Source organism: Podarcis tiliguerta, assembly GCF_965153285.1.
Source record: "Podarcis tiliguerta genome assembly, chromosome: 6".
In the NCBI taxonomy this organism is placed as follows: Eukaryota; Metazoa; Chordata; class Lepidosauria; order Squamata; family Lacertidae; genus Podarcis; species Podarcis tiliguerta.
Window position 1 is genome coordinate 70,711,514 of NC_139539.1, and position 21,195 is coordinate 70,732,708.

Genomic DNA, 21,195 nt, shown 5'->3' on the forward strand with positions numbered 1-21,195 from the left:
GTTGCTCTGCCCGCCGGGATTTACACACACACACCTTTCTTGGGCCGTAGAAACTGAAGAGAGGCGGGGGAGAAGCGCTGTTTTCTCAGCATACGTTTCTTTGTTCTTCCGTGTCGGGAGTATGAAGTAGTTTTTCTTACGAATCGTCGGGGTTTGTTCTTTGCTGGTAGCTCTTTAGAGCTGAAAGAATGGCAGATAAAGTGAGCAACTATACCGGCGCAGTGCCTTTGTTGCCTCCTGCCACGGCTGTCTATTCAGTGCACAAAGGGCCTGACTCTGCTGCCAGTTGCTTTGGTGTTAAAGAAGAAAAAGAGCTGGCGTCAACGGAGGCGACAGCGATGTGAAGGCAAGGAGGGAGGCACACTTGGCAGATTTACACAACATCTAAAAGAAAGGCATTGCGGTGCGGAGAAGCAGAGTGCTCAAGCACAGAGGTTCTGAAAGTGTGGTCCACGGACCACCAGTGGTCCGCAAGCTTCATTCAGGTGGCCCGCATTCAATATCCATATAGATCCTGAATTGCTATTTTTTTTCATCGCTTGCTTCACTTCTTACGCCGCATGCCTTCGCCTCACCGTTTGAATTCTTTGCCGTGCAAATCGTAACACGACAAAATGCAACGTACGAAAAGATGCACTAAAAATGCCGTTAGAAAAACAGACGGTGTCTAGCTCAGAGCATCACGATTGTGACAATGGGCAGAAAAAGATAATCACTGAGTAAGCTGTCAAGACCATCAGTGGTTTTCAAGTGGTCTGCAGTCGGGGTGAGGGGAGACTGCCACTATAGGAGTTAGGGTGTTGGATTAGGATCTGGGAGTCCAAGGTACAAATTTCCACTCCTCTGTGAAGCTCACTGTGTGACCTTGGGCCTATAACTGTCTTGCTGTATAACCTACCCCTCAGCTTATTGGAAGAACCATGATAACCCAGAAAGTCTGGCTTATCATTTTGTGAAACACCACAACGGCCTAGTGGTCATTGCTATTTCATTGAGAGGAAGCTTCAAACTCCTCATTTTCAATCTATGCACCTTACAATAAAGTATCCCCTCAGGGAAACAAAACAAACAAAATTTTCCCCAGTTCCACTTTTGTCCCACCCGCTCCACATCAATAAAGGGTCAGACTCATTTGTCAACGGAGAAAAATGATAATGCTGCATACATGTGCCCAACGACTGTCGACACTAGATTGGGAAATGCCAATATACATTATGAGGTTCATAGAGAAAGAAATAAAATGATATAACAGTGTTAAATATTCTCCTTAAATGCCATGGTTTCAGTCACTAAATATATGGAACTTTAATTCTTTCTAATCTACCTTCCAAAAGATATCTCTGCCAAGGACTAAGGAGAATGGCAACAAGATAATGAAAGGGGTAAAAAATTCATCTATATAATGCATTGTTTCCATTATAACTCTATAACCTACAATTATGTACTCCTTAAATCTTTGTATTTTGTTACAGCTCTCATAATAACAAAGGCTTGATATATAGATTCTCTCCCTTGGCCGTTACCAATTGAGTGAAAAAATATGCATTTATGAAGCTTTATTAATAAGATGTGAATAATTCAAACAGCTTCTACCGTGAAGAAAAAGCAGAGTCTCTTCTTATTTGCATATAAATGAAATGATGCTTTAGTGTCAGAGTTGAAAATTAAATAATATAAAGTTTTACTGTGCAGTCCTGACACTATCATAAATATTAAGGTCATAAGTTGAGATTTTCTAACATCTCATCTTATCTTCTGTTGCAAAAGTGTGACTGAGAGGCCAAATCCTGCTTTGCCATATTGTGTGAATAGTCACAGAGTCCAATGCATGAATTAACATGGATAATATGAACAGATTCAAAACCTTATTTGATAGTAGAAGACAAAGGACCAGATGCTAATCCATGAAAATAAACAGAAACCGAAGTTATGCATTGGAAAGAGTATTAGAACGAATAGGAAAAAGAGAAAAACAAGCAAGTACTCTTGGAATTCTGCAGGTGGGAGAGGAAAGTATTTTTTTTAAAAGGCCAAGCGGATGAACTCTAAGGCCAAGCGGGGTTTTTAAATATGTGATGCATTCCTACAGCATTCTGAATTAAAAATTAAAACAGTCCCATATTGACAAAAACTTAACTTCCTGCTGAATTACCACAAAATCTAGGGGCTGCCAAGAAGGTAATGTTTCAGACCATCAGTGAATCACTTTCCACCCCACCCCTGAAAAAGAGCTGCTAGAATATGGGGGGAAACTCCTCTCCGAAAGTGAGCAGAGTCACCATCCACCAGTGTAGACAATACTGAGCCCGATAAGGACACGCGTGGCGCTGTGGTCTAAACCACTGAGCCTCTTGGGCTTGCCAATCGGAATGTCGGCAGTTCGAATCCATGTGATGGTGGTGAGCTCCCGTTGTTCTGTCGAAGCTTCTGCCAACCTAGCAGTACAAAAGCACAACATTGAAAGATGATAAATAGGTACCGCTGTGGCGGGAAGGTAAACATTGTTTTTGTGCACTCTGGCACTCGTCACGGTGTTCTGTTGCACCGGAAGCGGTTCAGTCATGCTGACCACATGACCTGGAAAGCTGTCTGTGGCAAATGCCAGCTCCCTCGGCCTGAAGCGGGATGAGCAGCCTGTCAGGCATTCAGCATACACTCGAGAAGGACCCTGGCATGCCCGACTGGCATGTTCCCTCCCTCCTGGGTCTATCGTTTGGAAGCTTCATAAGCTTTCTTCAGCCCGAACATCACAGTGACCGATGCCAACCGACACCAGCACACTTAGCGATCTGCAGAGTTTGCGCAACTTGCGTGTGACAGACCTCAGCAACTCAGCATTTTGGCTAATCTACTTTATTTACATATAAACACACACGGAGCACCGCAACATGGCTCCCTCTCTCTCTAGTATCAGACAGCAAACAGAAAAAAAACAAAGGACCATAGTCCCACTTCACGGAACACAAACATCCTGTCTTCGTCACTTCCCACTCTGTGGAGTCAAAGCATACACCGTCATGTGATAGACAGAAATCCCATGACTGCAATGAAAGATCAGGAATTCTAACACACCGCACCCCATAGTCGCCTTTGACTGGACTTATCAGGGGTCATTTACCTTTACCTATTTACTGAGCCTGAGAGACTACTGCTCCAATTCTGTAGAAAGCAGCCTCTATGAATCCAGAAAACACAAATTCCTACACATGAATGGTATCAATTAGTATAAACCGGACAGAATGAACCCACTCAGTGCCATTTTTTAAAAACTATTTTAGGTTTTGTTTTTTTTTAATGGCATGTGTTTAAATTGGCTTAAGACTCACATGGAAGGAGATTCATAAATTAACAAAGTAAATAACTGGCAAAAAAAAAACAGTTGCTAGAAGTGATGAGGCAGAGGAGCAGCGATTAACATCAAGAATAGTATATTGCTTCCTTTAATGTTTGGCATTTTTCAGGTTAAAGTTTTATCCATTTCTAGAAATTAGATAGCCTCTTTCTGGCAGATCATGTGGTGCTGGTCGAGTTTTCCTTCCCCACTATGGAAATGTTGGGGGGGGGGGATGAATTGTTTTCAGAAATCTAAGGCAATTGCCCCATGTTCTGATAAATACAAAATCTTCCTCCGGATCTGTAGCCATTTAAACTAGAAACAGCTCCCCTCCGCCCTCCCCACTTTGAAAGACAGTGCAAATCCGCTGAAGATCAACTCTTCTGAAATGGGGAAAGGTTCAGAATAACAAAATGGGAGTTTCTGGGAAATAGCTATTTGGAGATGTGATAGATTTCTTTCTTTAAAAAAAATATTTTTAAAATTAATTTTCCAATATTTACACAGTTTTGCCAATTATATGGATTCCAATGAATATCAAAATGATTCCAATTTTGCAGATTTTAACCGAAGTGATTTCCTGAGCTCCTTGATCAATGTTTTTTGTCCAGTTCTTATATTGCTGTGGTTTTTGTATTTTTTTTAATCGACATCCAATTACATTTTGGTTGGCCTATCAATAGCAGCAGCTGCATTTTCAGCAATTATCATCTGTAGATAATAATCTCTAACTTTCCATAGGATTCCAAATGAGGTGCCCTAATTATCTTCCTTTTCTCTGCGTGTGTCAGTCTGATTATGATGTCCTGGGCCTTCTCGACCTCCCTCCCTTGGTAGGATCACAAAACCCAGGCCATTCCCCCAAATATGATGCGCCAAAACCCCCCACTTTTGACTGCTTAGGCCTTAGGCCATGAAGCCGGTATTGTATAGGGCAAGTGAGGGCAACTTAAGGGCAGCGCAGCTTCAGCCTCTGCCAGCGAGCATGCTCGGCAGCTCGGTGCCGTTCTTCGCCTTCCTCCCCAGCACCGAGAAGGGCGGCGCGTGCGTTGGGCGCGTCAGCAACCTCGCCTAGCCAATCCCCCTCCGCGTTTTTCAAGGCGGCGGCTGGATTGGTTGATCCGACCGCTTCGCACGGGCGCTGGGGATTGGCCGCCCAAGAGCAGGCTGCGGAAGGCGGCACCGTCAAGCGCTTCGCGGAGGGAGAGATCGGACTTCGGCGCGCGTGCGTGAGGGAGGAGAAGTTTCCCGGGAGGGAAAGCGAGAGGCCGGCCCGTCTCTGAGGTAGCCCCGGATAAGTCTCCGAACGGACACCGTCTTTCCGCATCTTTAGGCGGGAAGGCTGAGAGGGTGGGTTTCCCGCCCAGTGCTTTGGGTGGCTCTTGCCTGAAATCGTTGGGAAGGGAGAGTTCCCCACACGGGTCGTTCCTTGAGCCCCTAATCAGCATCGTTCCTTGAGCCCCTAATCAGTAGCGAGGGACTTTGGGGGGAGTGGGGTTACCATACGCCCGGAATTTCCCGGACACATAAGGAACACCGCGGCCGCCGGCAATGTCCCGGCGGGAATCGCCTATGTGCCCGGAAAACACCGGACGTGTGCAGCCCATGTCGTTTTTGCCCATTCTCAAAAATACGTAGCTCAAAAACAATGACTACCCTCCCCGAAAGCTCTACAACTTTTCTGCCCAGGTTTTCACTTTGGATTTCACGGTGCAATGGCTCTTTTGCGCCCTAGGCAAGGCTAACTACTTGCTCCCCCAGGTTTTTATTTTATTTTCGTAACTTCAGTTTTCAAAAACTTGTAAGGAAACGCAAAAACTTGAAACTGCAAAATTTATTCCAGATTGCGAGAATAAGTAATACAGCCATTTCCGATTAGCTTCCTTAAATACCTTTGGGTATAGGGAGGTATAGAAATAAAACAAATTAATAATCATAAATAAATAAAAGGAAAATGTTTCTGCGCACAAGTCGTTTTGAATATTCCTGCCAATGACGGTGCTTTCGAGTCTCTTAAAAAGCACGTCAAAATCTCGCTTCGCAGGTTTGGCCACCAGTTTCTTCAGGACTAGCGCAGGTTTAGTTGGCATTTGCTGCCAAGCCATCTGGTCTGTTTTGCAGTGTGGTTGAGTGTATGTAAGTTTTGGCAAGTCTGGGCTTTGAGAAGCTGCGTTGAAGTTGTAGAATAAAAGTAAAATATTGTTGGAAATTTGCAAGATATAACAAGAACTAATTTTTAGAATGCTGCGCCATTCAAATGTCCATTCTGTGGTTGGCTGCCTAGTTGGCCCAGTGATATCACTGGACCTGCACTCAACCCACCTCCCTTATTTCGATTTGCTTGGCCCCTCCTGAGGTGTTCTGCTTCCTACTGCTAATCTAAGTTAGAAGAATTAGCATGCAATATTTGAACCCTGTGGGACACCTGAAAGTGCTGTAGCCCAACCTTAGGCATTTGTGTTCCTAAATAAGACACCCTCCCCCCAAAAAAAATCCTCCTGAAGGTCTTGAAACAAGTATACATGATTTTAGCTTTTAAGATGCAATCCTATAACACATGTCTGAGAGTAACACAGCAGGCCCTGCTTCTGAGTAAACATTCATAGTGTTGCACTGCATGGCTGCAATCCTCTATGCCCATACCTGGGGGGAAATCCCGCTGAAGGCATATGGACTTTCTTCTGAGTAAAGGCTTGATGGCCAACCATGGAAATCCTGGATTCTTCCCCATGCCGTACCCGTTGCTGGCCCTGCTTTCTGGCTGGGAATGCTTTTCCACCCCTAAGTACAGTCGTACCTTGGAAGTCTAACAGCTTGGTTCCTGAACATCACATACCTGGAAGTGATTGCTCCGGTTTGCGAATTATTTTTGGAAGCCGAATGTCTGACAGGGCTTCCGATTGGCTGCAGGAGCTTGGTTTTTGAACGTTTTGGAAGTCGAATGGACTTCTAGAACGGATTCCATTCAACTTCCAAGGTACGACTATGGTTATTGAGTATGCTTCAACATACTGAAACCTACTTCCCAGTAAACATAACTAGAACTGTGCTGTAAATTTCAGCTACCATCTGAAACCTGCTTCTTAAAAAGGAAGGGGTGTTGATTTTCAGGTTCTTTCTGCTCTGACCTCATTGTGTGGTTACTCCAGGTGCTCAATTCAGTGTTTTGTTAAAATTTAGCCCTTTCCTTAACAACTCCCCACAGGTTGTCCTCTTCTTACTCTCCACCCCTTATAAATGCTGATGAGTTCTGTCGCAGTCTGATTGCCAGTGCAAAAAAGAAGGCTCATACTGCTTTAAGATCCTACCTTTCAGTGGATCTTTGTGTCTTCCCCATTCTGTGCCTAACCCCCCTGGGGGGGGTAGTATGCATGACTTGAGAACCAATAGGTTACAGTGCAGTTATTTATGTGTCCATTCAGAAATAAGTCCCACTGAGTTTAATGGTGGTTACTCCCAGGTAAGTGGGCGTAGGATTGTAGCTTTAGTTTCTGAAATGAAAGACTGAAGTGCTAGCCTGCCTAAAAGCTCCATTCATTACTCTCACAATACCTGCATCTTTTCTTACTTTATTTTTGTTTAAAGTACTTCTAATTGCTAAGAGACTTGTGTTAAGGAAAAAGAAGCAAGACTACAAAGGTACCCCTGCCCAACTATACAGCTAAATAAATACTGAATTTAAACAAGTATCCAGTAATTCTGGGTATAGGCATTCTTTGTAATGGTGAGGGAGCAGGCAAAAAGGTGGAACACTAGTTCTTAGTTATTAAAAAAAGCCTCTTAGTTTTTAATTGTGCCATTGACTTCAGCAGCTCCAGGATTCTGGTTCTAACAACTGGATTCTGAAAGTCTCCGCTCCACCAGTCATCTAAAGGGGTCTGGCTTCCTCAAACAATTCTGTCTTTTATTCCTGGCTGCTCCTTATGTGTGAAATTGCAGGCTAGAACATCTCTGTGATACTACCACCCTTACGGTACTTTCTTCAAAGCTCTTTTCCATGAAGCCTTTTGCATAACTCACAGTCCTATATTCTACTAAACATAAGCCTAAGTACATGTAAGTGTACATTTTATTCCCATTTTTATGCCTGCCACCTATCTTCACAGAAAATCCCCCCCCCCCCGGGGGGGGGTCAGAATGCAAGTAGCTCCCAGCAGAAATTTTATCATTTTTTTCTTTATAAAATGACATGTACATTGTTAATACATTTGCAAAAGTAATAGATAATAAATCTGGAGTAAATTACCCATCTCTATCTATGTACTTTGAACTAGTAAGTATAGAATAGCTCCATTTACTTCAGTGAAACTTTCCCAAAGTAAGTGAATTAAGAACATAGTTTGGCACAGTTAGTAAAAGCTTATAACTATGGGGTAATTTATTTTCAAGATGTGCATCATACTTTTTGAAAAGTATGCCATTGACTCCCTTCCCCCCACCTTTGGGACTAAGTTTTGTTGGTTAGGGTAGGATTTAGACTGCAAACCAAAGCATACAGTATTTACCATTTGAAACTTGCACACAATTTTGGCCTTTTTGGTTGGTCTAATAAAGGTACTACCCGTTTTTCTTAAGGACCAGAAATTCTGCCTTTTACTTCTCATATTTACCAGGAAATCCCTTTGAACTCAGTGGGATCTCTGAGTAAGCCTGAGATTGAAATATTAAATATAAGTAAATACGAATAAATAAAACTGTATGATATAATGGATGGATTCTGAGAGCCTTTACTGTGTGCAGATTTCAGTTAGTGATTACTTTTGTCATACAACTTTTTAGTGTGGAAGCAATACAATTGTTTGCTTTTTGTATCAGTGTATGGGGGGGGGGTTTCCTAAATTAATTGTAGACACTGTCAAATCTTCAACTAGAAATATTCTTTTTACAAAAATGGTCATAGCAAATATCTTGCTTTGACCAAAGCCCATCTTTGCTTTGTGTACCAGATCAGCATGTGGTACAATTAAGAAATTTTAAAATTACTGTGCCATACTGTATGGGCTTCACGGCAAAAGGCTAACAAATAACCTAAAGCTATGTTTAAGATCAATATGTAAATTTGAAATGAATTTAAAAAGAAAAATTGTACACAAAGTATTGGGGATTCCATATGTTGAGTGGCATTCCATTCAGTGCTTTTAGAAATAGTTTCACATCATGTACAAACTAAACGACAAAGTTTAAGGTAGCTTGTGCTTGGTTATTTTAATATTTATGCTTGCAACCTTCAGTTTAAATGCAGCGGAAGGTTTGTATTTGACCAGGAGTCTTGCTACAAGCTACCTTGTAAAGTTAACCTGCTCTGACAAGCCCCAGATGTTGTTCTTCTCTCCAGACCAATGATTTGATAGAGCTCAAACAATGATCATGGAACTATGATTTCCACATTTTGAGCTATAATAGATGGGTATATTTGTCCAGCAAGAAGAAATGAGAAAATACAAAAACTTAACTGCAATTACTGTATTGTTCAAAGGGTATTAAAATTTGCCCTTGATCTCTAATCTAATATTGATAAAAGGAAAAAATAGTATAATTTGAATTTGATATTGTTTTATACTTTGGCAGCTGATTCACATTCTTTTCAAAAGCAGTCTAGATAGCTCTTACTACATATTTTGTTCAGTATTCTTGCAATCAATTAGCTGAGTGCTGGATTCCTAAATCTGTTAAAAACGGTCAATAATTGTTCAAGCTTGTAGTGGGCTGAAATAAAGAGAGCTTAATAAAAGACTCCTTATATGCAGTCTTTTTGTTTATTGATTTCTTGAAAAAAAATTAATGGAATGATGGCTTATCAGAATTTCAGGATATAAATGACATTTATTCAGGTCATTCTCTGAAATACTTAATTATCGTTGTAAGCTTTGCTTTTGGTTCCTAAACTCTGTTTTGTTCTGCATTACTTTGATGCTTTGAATCCTTTTAATTAAGCTTACAATTACCTTCCTGCCAAAAGGGGTGATAGAAGGGGTGATTTTCTTTTGACCAATTTCCCCCTTGGCCATGGGAACCCATATCCCTATGCCTGCAGGTGAGTGTTACTGAGTTATTCTATGGGCCAGTTGTGAAAGGGAGGGAAAATCCGCTACAACACTTGAGTCAGTGACCACCATATCCCAAAAGAGCAACCATGGCCTTAACATCTGTGGAAGCATCTCCAGTGCCTATTAGTTAAAGTCTGTGCTGTTGAGGACACTCACAAGCACACAGAAGAAACCCATGAACTGATGGGACGATTCCCCCAGGACATCTCCCTGCATCACAATGCATACGATGGCACCACACATTCCTGCTTATTCTTCCATCTGCTTCTGTGACACAGGCAGTGGTGCTACCAGTTATACTTCATGCAAAGGGCTTTAAGCCCCCTTAAGCTACAGACTGTGCACAGGCACTGTTGTAGAGTGCAGTACAAAAAATAAGAGATGAAAAGTTCAAACTGCAGCACCCTTATGGTTCCCTGGACAGAAGGCCAGCAAAATGCACACACAGCCCTCCAGAGACGTGGATTCAAGACCCATTGACTAGTTGGAGAATTCTTTTATGTTTGATAACTATATTGATTTCTGTAATAGAATTCTAAAAGCTGCAGGATCAGCAAAGCTATGCAGCTAAGCTCGTTCTATCACTTTTATTATGGTTTTTAACTAATGGAAATGCCTCCCGTCTGCTATAGGTTTCCTCCCCCAAAAATGAATAAAAAGTAGATATAGTTATGGTACATAATCCAAAGATGAATACATAGGTAAGTCCGAGTATAAGGTAAATCTTACCAACTATTTTATAGAAGCCTGTTCCCTAAATTCCAGGAACTGAACAGAATTTGTTTTTGAATTACTCTGGTTCAGTTCCCCCAGAAATAATAATATTATAACACCAAACTAAAAAAAAAACATACCTTAGTAACAAGTAAAATTTTATGTTAATCTCTCTCCTGAAAAATTTCTTCAAAATAAAATTAGAAGAACTTTACCAAGCTGAGAACTTAATCACTCACTAGAATTTTAAATCTTCAGAGTAAAGTCCATCAGTTTCTAAAAGCCATTTTAAAAAAAAGATAGACCCATTGCATATAAAAATGCAATCTTCAGATATCAAGGGTTGAAGTCATACTCTTGAGTACACTAATTGAAATCAATGGGACTAACAAGAAGTCCACTGATTAAATGAAATGTCAAACTGAGTCCTACTCTTGACAGCTGGATTCAACTCACAGTGTCTTTTATTAACAGTTAAGATAATGTCCTTTGTGATGTAATCGCTTGACTACTAGTATATCAACTGAGCCCATCAAGTGATTGCATAAAATCTTCCCAATGGCTGTTGGGCAGTGATGCTTTCCAGGTGATGGGGTCTGAGCTGTATATAGAATGAAAGGTAAAGGAATTTGTTTCATCATACGCTTCCTGAGATATTCATTATCCACAAACAATAATGTTTTAATACTATTGTTAAAAACAAATCCATTTATTCATCAGTATAGGAATGGAGTGCTATAGCAGTGTCCTGTGCTAGTAAAATTCTTCTTTGAAGCATATAGAATTACAGTGGTACCTCGGGTTAAGCACTTAATTCGTTCTGGAGGTCTGTTCTTAACCTGAAACTGTTCTTAACCTGAAGCACCACTTTAGCTAATGGGGCCTGCTGCCGCCGCACGATTTCTGTTCCCATCCTGAAGCAAAGTTCTTAACCGGAGGTACTATTTCTGGGTTAGCGGAGTCTGTATCCTGAAGCGCCTGTAACCAGAGGTACCACTGTAACCGCTGTAAGTGATTAGATAATGAACAAAATAGCCTGCTGTTTTCAAACATAGGCTCTTAAGAGATGGAAGGGATATTTGGCATCATCTAGTCCAGCGCAATGCAGAATCCGCAGAGCAGGATGCAACTATGCCATTCCCAATAGATAGGTTCCAGAGAATTGTCTGAAGCTACTGCCTTGCTGACCTGCATGACAACCCTTCAGATATTTTGAAAATGGTTGCCACGTGGCCTTTTAATCTTCTCAATGCCTGCACATCACTGTCTTTAATACCATTTAATGTGTTCTAGGTTATCAAGACACAAGAACATCCTGTGAAAGGTACATGATCTGAACACCCCGATGTGAGGGTACGTAGTTAAAAGAGATTTGTGGTTATCTGTGGGAATTTTGAGTAATTGGCAGCTTTCTGTTAATATTTTCTAATGTGCAATTTTGGGCTTTTTGTGCATGTGCATACTTAAATAAAAATAGCACGTATTTTCAGGATCAGCTTCTCAATTCTGCCCTAATTGGAGGTGTTAAATGAAATAGATAATTGCAAACACTACTCAGACATGGAGGGTGACATCTACTTGACATTTTGAAGGAAGTTAAAATGTGGGACATAAATTCTACCCTCGGAAGAATTCTTGTGTACATACAGCTGTTAATGCGCGTCATAGCTTAGAATCTGACCATTTTGTGGATTTTTATTACTTGCGTATTTTCCATTAATGTCTCCTAAAGTGATATTAAAACTATATTTAGCTAGTAGGGTGGGGAAGCTTTTCAATAGGCTCTTCAAAATTTGGTGCGCATTGCTTGTTATCCTTATGAAAAATCAACGTTTGACCAATACTTTCTGATAATTGGATAAAAGTTTGATTCCTAATATCTCTTTAATTACTGTTGAATAGAAAAGCAAATATATTTCCATATTCATTAAGAACTGTCAGTTTTTATTAAAGTCTTATGCACGCTTTATAGTAAATCTTACTGACCTCACGGGGACTTCTGATGCATAGGATCAGACTGTACAGTACAAACTATCCAATGTTCATTCTCATACAACACCACTGTTCTTTATATAGCTGGAAGGGACCAGACTTGCTTGAACCTGTTTAGTCCTCAGAAGTCTAGCTTGCTTATTCTGAACTTTGTTATCATTGCTTCCCTATTTGCTTGCAGGTAGTTTTGTGATGGATGCAGATGAACACCCTCCCTTGCATTGTGAAGACTCTCGTATGAAATACGACCACAGCAAGAAACTGTCAGGTATACATTGCCACATATCTTAACGTCCTCTGCAATATTATCACTAATTCCCCTGTCCGTTCCCTGTTCCTGTCTTCATATTGTTGCACATTTGCATCCTAGTTTGTGCAATGATTGCTAGGTTCTCTTAAGATGATAAATGGATGCTAACTTTATCAGAGCAAAGAAGTGATCTGGTGAATGCTATTGCAGAGGAACTTGTAGCAGAAAGAAGTTGGATGTTTGATGTACTTGGTTGGTTCATATGTACAGGTTTATTCTTGTTTTGAATTCCAGCCAAACTTGTTTTTCTTAAATAATTGATCTCATTCAAGCTAGACGAGAGCTGTGTGGAGGTTAAAGAGAGAGAGTTTTGTTAGGTTTTTATGGCTAGGATCCAAGAAACTGCTTGGGATCATGCAAGGGGCTTACACTCACCTGCCTGGTTTTTTGATGGTGAAGAACTGATCCCTATAACACAAACCTCTTTCTGAAATGCCCCTCAGTTTCGAAAGCAATTTGCTTTAAAGCAAGAGAATAGAGGGATGTTGGTAGAGAAATGCAAGTCTAAAACCCCTTTGGGCTCACATAACAGATGTAGGTTTATGGTTCTTTGGATCCCAGCCCCTAGCTTTAACTCACAATTTTGTGGGGCGTGAGGAGTAATTGTGGACATGGCTTGCAGCAGCCCAACAGAGGATAAAAAGTGTACTTCATAACAGCATGAGAGACTGCCCGGTGGCTCTAGTGCCAGGCAGCTGAGTAAGCTGTCCTTTAAGGTGGAGCAGATGCGAAAAGTGTGTACATTGTCCTGCAGCTGAAGATGTAATGTGTGTGGTATCTTTTGAAGCGGGTCGGGATTAGCCTGGCTTATCAAAAATAGATTTGTTGTGGAAAAGAGCAGTGCATTACAGCATGCTAAGCCTCAGAACAGGAACACTTCATTTATAAACAACTTTCAGTAGCTTTCAGCTGGTTAAATATAATGAACATGTCCAGTGACACTCAAGTGGTTCACAGATGAAAGCATATTTTACCAAAATTATAGGTAAAGATAAAAAGGTATGGAAAAGGACCCCTGAATGGTTAAGTCCTGTCAAAGGTGACTATTGGGTGCGGCACTCATCTCACTTTTCAGGCCGAGGGAGCAGGTATTTGTTCGCAGACAGCTTTCTGGGTCATGTGGCCAGCATGACTAAACTGCTTCTGGCACAACAGAACACTGTGACAAGTGCCAGAGTGCACGGAAACACTGTTTATCTTCCCACTGCAGTGGTACCTGTATATCTACTTGCACTGGTGTGCTTTCTAACTGCTAGGTTGGCAGGGGTTGGGACAGAGCAATGGGAGCTCACCCCGTTGTATGGATTCAAACTTCTGACCGTCTCATCGGTAAGCCCAAGAGGCTCAGTGGTTTAGACCACAGCACCACCCATGTCATTAATAATATATATAGAGAGAGAGAGAGAGAGAAAGTATATGTATATTTTTATTTCAGATTTTTTTTCATTTAACTCTATTGGTATGACACCAACAGCCCTTTGCAAAATAACAGTATGCAAGTAAGATAACAGAGTTACAGCATTTTTCTAAACTTTAGAAAGAGTAATTAGTCCAGGGGTGGCTAATCTTTGGCCCTCCAAGAGTAGCGAATTAATCAAAATGATCAAGAGGCTGGAGCAACTGCCCTATGAGGAAAGATGACCGCATTTGGGGCTTCTTACTTGTGCAAAAAGTCAAGTAAGAGGTGACATGATAGAAATATATAACATTATGCATGGCTGGAGAAAAGTTTTTCTCCCTCGTAACACTTGAACTCATGGACATCCAATAAATTGGTATGTAACATATTAATGAGAAAGTTTTTTATAGTTTCAGAACGAGGAAAGCAAGCACAGGGTATAGTTAAAAACTATGGAAGTTGCTTCCACAAGAGGCAATGATGGCGACCAACTTGGATGGCTTTTAAGTAGGTTTTTATGGATGGCTTTTAAGGCTGTTGATGGCCCCACTCTGCCTTCCTGTTCGGAGCCAGTATGCTTCTGAATACCAGTTGCTGGAAACAGCAGGAGGCGAGAGTGCTGTTGTGCTCAGGGTCCTGTTTGCAGGCTTCCCACGGCACTTGGTTGGCGACTGTGAGTACAGGATGCTGGACTTGATGGGCTACTGGCCTGGTCGAGCAAGGCTGTTCTAATGTTGTTGGACTTTCCATCAGTCTCAGCCAGCATGGCCAATGGACAGGGATGATGGATTTTGTAGTCCAACAGCATAGGAAGGGTCACAGGTTAGCCTGCTCTAATTGTGTTACAGAGAACAGCCATGTAATACAGAACAGTTGTCTAACAGAATTAGGGTACCTTGTTTGTGTTGCCTTGGTTTTTGCAGAAAATGCAATATAACATCCTTGCCATGCCATCTAGTGATAAAGAGTATGAAAAGCAGTGACTTTTGAATTAGCTTTTGAATTCAACAGCTCTAGGTAATAGTGCAAATCTGCTGTCTGCTTTGTTTCCAAGCCCACCTTTTGTCTCTAGGAAATATTTTTAGTGATTGACATAGTCTGGTCCTTAACATCTTTTGATGGTTAGTTTGTTGTGTGCTGGTAACATAGACGATAGAGATGTTATTTAGTGTAATCTGATCTACCAACCTGATAGCTCATAGAAGTCCTTTGAAAACAGTTGTTGCCATTGCACCCTGATATTTTGGACCGAAGCACAATAGTATATCCTTGGAATATAGACTATTGCAATGCAAGGGGAGAAGGCAAAAAAAGAAAAACTGGTAAAACCCTCATCCTCACATACAGAGCAAATGAAATGTAGACAGAAAAGGCCCGAACCCTGTCCCCAAAGAATCTCAGTTTAAAAATGTAAAAAAATTGGAGGCGCAGTGGGCCTTGGCAAGACACCAAGGGAGAACTCTTGGGGTGCTATGGTGCCAACAGGTGCCACATTGAGGACCCCAGCTGTGGGTTCTTAATGCAATTAGTTCTAATCAAACTATAGAAAAATTAACTGATGCTATTTGCAACTTGCCAAGGGTTTGCTATTTTCTCTACCGCTTTATTGAACAATAGCAAACTCCTAACTAATGGTATTTCTGTGTGAACTATATAGCAAGTGGGTGCCATGAGTACTCATTGAGTAAAGTATGCTGTGGTGTTTCTATCTATGGTCAAGTGGAGATCACTAAGAATACAGTCCTTTGTGCGCGTAGGCTGTGATCAAAGGCCACTTTGCACTGGGCTGGGGTGGAATTAGGTAGAGGTGTCTCTCTTCCCAGCACACCATTCTCTGCTGGCATTGGAGTTCCCCACTCCCACCTGCTGAATTGGGAAGCAGGTATTGCCAGCAGTAAACCCAAAACAGGGAGGGCCCAAGCTGGCCCCATTGTTATCATTTTATGGCATCAGGCAACTACAGACTGGAACAGTGATGTGCATGCCCTGAACCTGCCAGCCAGCCAGTGTGCTGCTGCCGCTGCCCAGTCAGGGTTCCTACCTGTTGGCACTTAGCCCTGTTGAACTCTGGTCTTGCTTGTGTGTAAATCTGTTTAGGATTGTGCTGTGCATTAATATTATTACTGTTTGTTCGGCATACCAGAGGAAGGTTTCGTGTTCCTGCCTCTCCCGTCATCACAGGAGGTATATAGCATGTGCCTTGAGCCGTGCTGATAGAATAGAACTGGCCACTTATTTTCAGATGTCAGTCACTGACATTCTTGTTCTGTGCGATGAGTATTCCAATGGAATGTGCATGTAGTGGAAGTGTTGTAACAGTTTTATTTATCTTTAAGAGAAAGTAACGTATCCATATAATCCATGGGAGACTTTTTATTTATTTATTTACTTTAATTTATTATTAAATATTTTCCTCGTTTACAATTCACATGCATTGCCTCTTTCTTCAGGTTGCATTTTCTACATATCAGTTACATTTGTTGTGAAACATTGGTGTTATATGCAGTATTGGGTTGTTTAGGACTAAGATAGTTCATACTAATATTTAATTTCACTATTGAAGTGTTCACTTTGCAATAATGGTATGTAACATATTAATGAGAAAGTTTTTTGTTTTGTTTTTTTTTTATTTCTCAACAGGAGCAAGTACAGATATTGAACAGCTTTATCAAGCAGTGCCACAGCTTGCAAATGTGTTCAGAATTAAGGGGAAAATTGGTGAAGGTAATAATCATGATAATTCTTGCTTTTTATCCTAGAAAATGTTGCTTAACCTGTCCTTGTGGGTGGCATTCAACTCCATTTTATTCAGACTTGAAATTAAGGGACCCAACTTGGTCATGTTCATCAATTTCAGTAGATGTACTCCAAATAAAACGTAGTTGAATGCCACCCAGTCTGTCCACTTTAGGCTGCAGGTGGGAGCCTGTGTGACTGAATCCTTATTCATACAGAAAATTTCCCTGTATGCAGGGAATAGTTTGTGTGTGCAGGAGCATTAAGGGAATCTTTGGAGCCCCCACTTGCAGTTGGAGGTGCTATGGTCCAGAAACAGGCTTAACCATCTGTCATTTTTGAGGGCCAGACCACATGGTTTTCCTAATGCTTGTTCCATGAGAAGAATGTCTGGAAAAATGCATATGGTTACAAAGTATCCAGCTTCATGCCTGCTATCATTTTTCACATTATCCAGCTGCAGCAACAGGATGTGTGAAAGGTTGCTTGTTTGGAACCTTCCCCAGTATTCTGTTTAGATGTCCTCCCTTATCTTCTGCTACCTCTGCTAAAAAAGATCCCTTTGGGTCCCCAGATGTTGTTGGACTACAACTCACATCATCCCTGAGCTCTGGCCTTGCTAGCTAGGGGTGATGGGAGTTGTAGTTCAACAACATCTGGAGACCCACAGGTTGAGAAAGGTGTGCTTTAGATGAGCATGGGGAAGAGGAAGTGCCAACAACTCTGGAGGGATGTGGGAGCATCTTGGTTCCTCTGTTTGATAAGTATGTCTTCTAGCTCTCAATTACTTAGTCAACAGGTGCTAGATATAGGAGAGGGAAAGTTGTCTGGCAACCTAACTGCTTTGTGCTACCAACTCAATCCACAACTGATTTTTTTGTTTAATGTCAACATACATCTTTTGCTGGAGTGGTACCTTTAGCCCTGTCCAGATAGTCAAAGAATGTTTGAAGGTGTAAAGTGTGTAGAAATTGTGTGTGTGCTGTCCCCACCCTCAATAGTCCTGGTGTACTCCACTCTTGACCTTCCTGGTGCTTAGAAACCTCCCCACAATTGGGAACTTTGTGTTATCAGAATCTCCAGTCATGCAGAGGTTTCTAAGCCTAATTTCCTGTAAGCTATAATAAATGCTTTGGACTACACAAATGTGTCAGATGGACTGAGCATATAGTATACTTTATTTATCTATTTTATAAGAAAAGACCTTTTTTTTTAACTCTCCACAAGATACTCCCTTTGAAGATTCTTGTAAAGCTTTTGCCCCACTTGAGAATCTCTTGTCACATTTAACCCAACAGATAAATTATTCAGTCTTTTCAGATGGTATTCCTTTTTAATGATTGCTCTGAATTTCTGAATACCTTTATTCAAAATGTAACTATTCACTTAAAACAGAACTCTATATTATTTTCTCCTTGTTCCCTTAACAGCTCAACATTCACAAAGCCTTGTCTCTAAATACCGCTGCTCTCATGATTATGTACCCCAATTTTAGTTTTATGAAACTGCGGACTGTCAGCATGGAAGCAGATCTGCTTTACAAGAAATTTGCTTTTTCTTGTAGCTCATGAAAGTTCAGTGTATACTAAAGAAATTTTGCCTTTTTGCAGGTACGTTTAGTTCTGTTTACCTGGCCATAGCCCAGCTACGAGGAGGCCATGAAGAAAAAGTGGCTTTGAAGCATTTGATTCCTACCAGTCATCCTGTACGAATTGCTGCTGAACTTCAGTGTCTTATAATAGCAGGGTAGGTTCAGAAATGTACCAAGTTCTTAAATTTACAGGAGAATCGGTTTTTTTAAGCCCAATCACGTGGCCTTATATGATCTGAGGAAACCTACCTGTAGAGGAACATTCCTGAAATTTTAATAATGTGGTGGGCCCATGCTCACAACACATCAAATGTGGCTCATAAAGTGATCAGTTTTCCAGAGAAATATGTTACGATGTAGGGCTGTTGCGTTTTTTTTAGTGTGCCATTTAAGGGGAGGGAAACAGCTAATGCAAACTATCGTAAATCCTACTCCTTCAAAAATCAAGGTTTTGTAATTTTGAAAATGCTTGTATTGCATGACTCGCTTAGTTTACACAGTTCATGCTGAAATTCACTTTAATTTGCATCACCATTTTTATTTCTGCTTGCCATGACGAGGAGATATATTGGGCACTGTATGCCAACGCTACTCCTAACACAGGAAAAAAAGTATCAGCCGGCATTGCCCACATAACTGTCCAAGCCCATCTTCAGAGCTACAATTAACATTATTTTAAATTTATGCCCTACCTCAAGGGGAGTGAACGCTGACATCCATCTAATATGGCATTCTGCACTCTTTCTGTGTCATAGCATACGTATAGCCCTATGTACTGATTAGTAACTGTTAGATATAACTGTTTCTAAATGAAAGGTTTTAAGAATTGGAGTATAGAGAGAGAATAATGCTAGCAAATGTTGAATACATGGGCTTAATGAGAGCATTTGTGTGTGTGTTTTCCTTGTAGGGGACAAGATAATGTCATGGGAGTTAGGTACTGTTTTAGAAAAAACGATCATGTGGTTATTGTTATGCCATACCTGGAACATGAATCCTTTTTGGTGAGTTACAAATCCCTTCTGTTACAGGAACTAAACACGCTTAATTGCAAGTTGCTGCACAATTATTTATTCTGGCATTCTTACAGGACATCTTGAACTCTCTCTCCTTTGAAGAAGTAAGAGATTATATGTTTAATCTCTTCAAAGCTTTGAAGCGTATTCATTACTTTGGCATTGTTCACCGTGATGTCAAACCCAGTAACTTCTTGTACAACAGGCAAATGAAACGGTACGTCTGCCCAAGTTTGACACTGTTATGATCTTCTGTAGGAATACATTTCTTAAGCGTAACAAACTGCCATTTCCCAGTGTCCAGCAGCATGCCATGTAAAGGCTGTACGAGATGTTCAGTGACAAGCACAGGGCTGTGATCTGCTGCTAAGCAGCAGGCAAAAGTATAGCATATTTTACAATGGGAGAGACAATGCGTTGCTGCCTGTCAGGCCAGGTTCCAGACCAGTATTTGCCACATCTAGTGGTTTTCGGGAAAAGTAGTGAAAGAGTTAAATACATCCTGCTGTTTCTCTGCTGAACACCCCCCCCCCCCACTAACCCAAAGTTTTATAAGTATTTGTCAAAGGAGGCTCACAATGGGTCTGAAATATATATTTGTCACATCTTCTGTAGGATATAAGACCATGCAGGGATGCTTCCCACCCTAGTCAGTGAGAGAGAGGCTACTATAGCCTCTGTTGAGGGTTTGCTGCTTCCTTCTCTTCTTTAGTAGTTTTCTCTAGTCTAGATAATGCACCTTGTCAAAACGGAGAGGGCTCCCTTGTTCAAATCAAGGAGCCAAATTATGTGCCCTTTAAAAAGCGTGTTAAAATCCTCGGAACACAGGAATGCAGGCCACCCCTTTTACATGCTGCTATAGCACAACCAAACTTCCTTTAGGATAGCAGCTAAAGCTCACGGGGTTCTAACACAACACTTTTGCAGCTGAGGTACGTATTAAATCGTTTACAAATTGTGTGTTCTCAAATTATCTTTTAGGTATGCCCTGGTCGACTTTGGTTTGGCGCAAGGAACTCCTGACACAAAAATAGAACTTCTCAAAGTTATCCAGTCGGAAGCCCAGCAGGAAAGTTGTGCATGGAATAAGCCTCAGATAACTTTGGGATCCCAGGTTTCAGTTACTGCTAGAGCACCTAGGCAGCTAGTTCGTCAGCCAGCTGCAAGAACGGCTAATAAAAGGCCTTGTTCCCTTTCCCAAACACAGATTAAACAAGGACAGAAAAGAAAGGTTCTGTGCTTCTTCCTTAATTTTGTTGCGTGAATTCGTTTAATGAGCCGCTTCATCCACCAGGGGGAGATGTAGTACCAAAATGAAACTTCAGTCTCCTTTTTCGAAATCTTTGTGATTGTGTAAAGAATTTTTTTAAAAAACAACAACAACCCATTGTACTTACAAAATAGGAATTTGTTTCTGTGCAGCAATGGTTTTTGCACAACTTTTGTATGAGGGCCTTGCCCAAGAGATTGTATTCCAGACAAGCTGTTGCAGGGATGACTAAAATCCTGGGGCTGGTTCTTGCTGTCACAAACACCTTTCCACAGTCAGGTGCACAACATTTGACTGTGTGTATGCTATGAACAGGTGACACACACTCTCTCTCTCTAACTGCATGTGCACATTGGAGAGCTGTAATCACTTGTAGCTTCTTGCCATTTAAAAATGGTGGGAAGGCTGTAAATAGGCATGTATTAGACATGACAAGCTGCATTAGATATGACAAGAGTACACCTGTGCTGAGATGCCAACCCCAGGTCCCATCTTCAGTCAATAAACTAACTCTGAATAAGCTGGCATTTTGATATGTTTAACTATCTTGCTGCTTGTTCAGTCAGTGTAAATTAGAGCAGCAGGATGAATTTTCCAGGTTACATTTTATTAGAATTTCCTTGTAGCCTTGTATGTATTATTTCAGATCAGTTATCCTAAACTGCTTTCAAAATCAGGGTCTAAGGTTAGAAATAATCTTACTAAGATTATTTTTAAGAGAGCGTTGTGGGTAGATCTGCTTTTTAATGCTCTTAATTGCCATGATTTGCTGTAATACAGTCTTGG

The 21,195-nt window shown here is 41.1% G+C and overlaps 1 protein-coding gene across 5 annotated transcripts in view; it reads left to right on the forward strand.

Annotated features, from left to right (window-relative positions):
- Positions 1-4,475: 4,475 nt before the first annotated feature.
- Positions 4,476-21,195, forward strand: part of CDC7 (cell division cycle 7) — a 28,096-nt gene continuing 11,376 nt past the window's right edge. The window contains exons 1-9 of one of the 5 annotated variants that reach the window (XM_083444939.1): positions 4,509-4,618; positions 5,379-5,470; positions 11,389-11,448; positions 12,269-12,355; positions 16,437-16,520; positions 18,143-18,278; positions 19,034-19,127; positions 19,214-19,356; positions 20,121-20,370. In XM_083444939.1, coding sequence (XP_083301065.1) covers positions 12,280-12,355; positions 16,437-16,520; positions 18,143-18,278; positions 19,034-19,127; positions 19,214-19,356; positions 20,121-20,370 — 783 coding nt within the window. In that variant the 5' untranslated portion in view covers positions 4,509-4,618; positions 5,379-5,470; positions 11,389-11,448; positions 12,269-12,279. Of the gene's footprint in view, positions 4,685-5,378; positions 5,471-10,605; positions 10,715-11,388; positions 11,449-12,268; positions 12,356-16,436; positions 16,521-18,142; positions 18,279-19,033; positions 19,128-19,213; positions 19,357-20,120; positions 20,371-21,195 lie in introns of those variants that run through there. The other 4 variants (XM_083444937.1, XM_083444938.1, XM_083444936.1 and 1 more) reach the window with 4 other exon arrangements.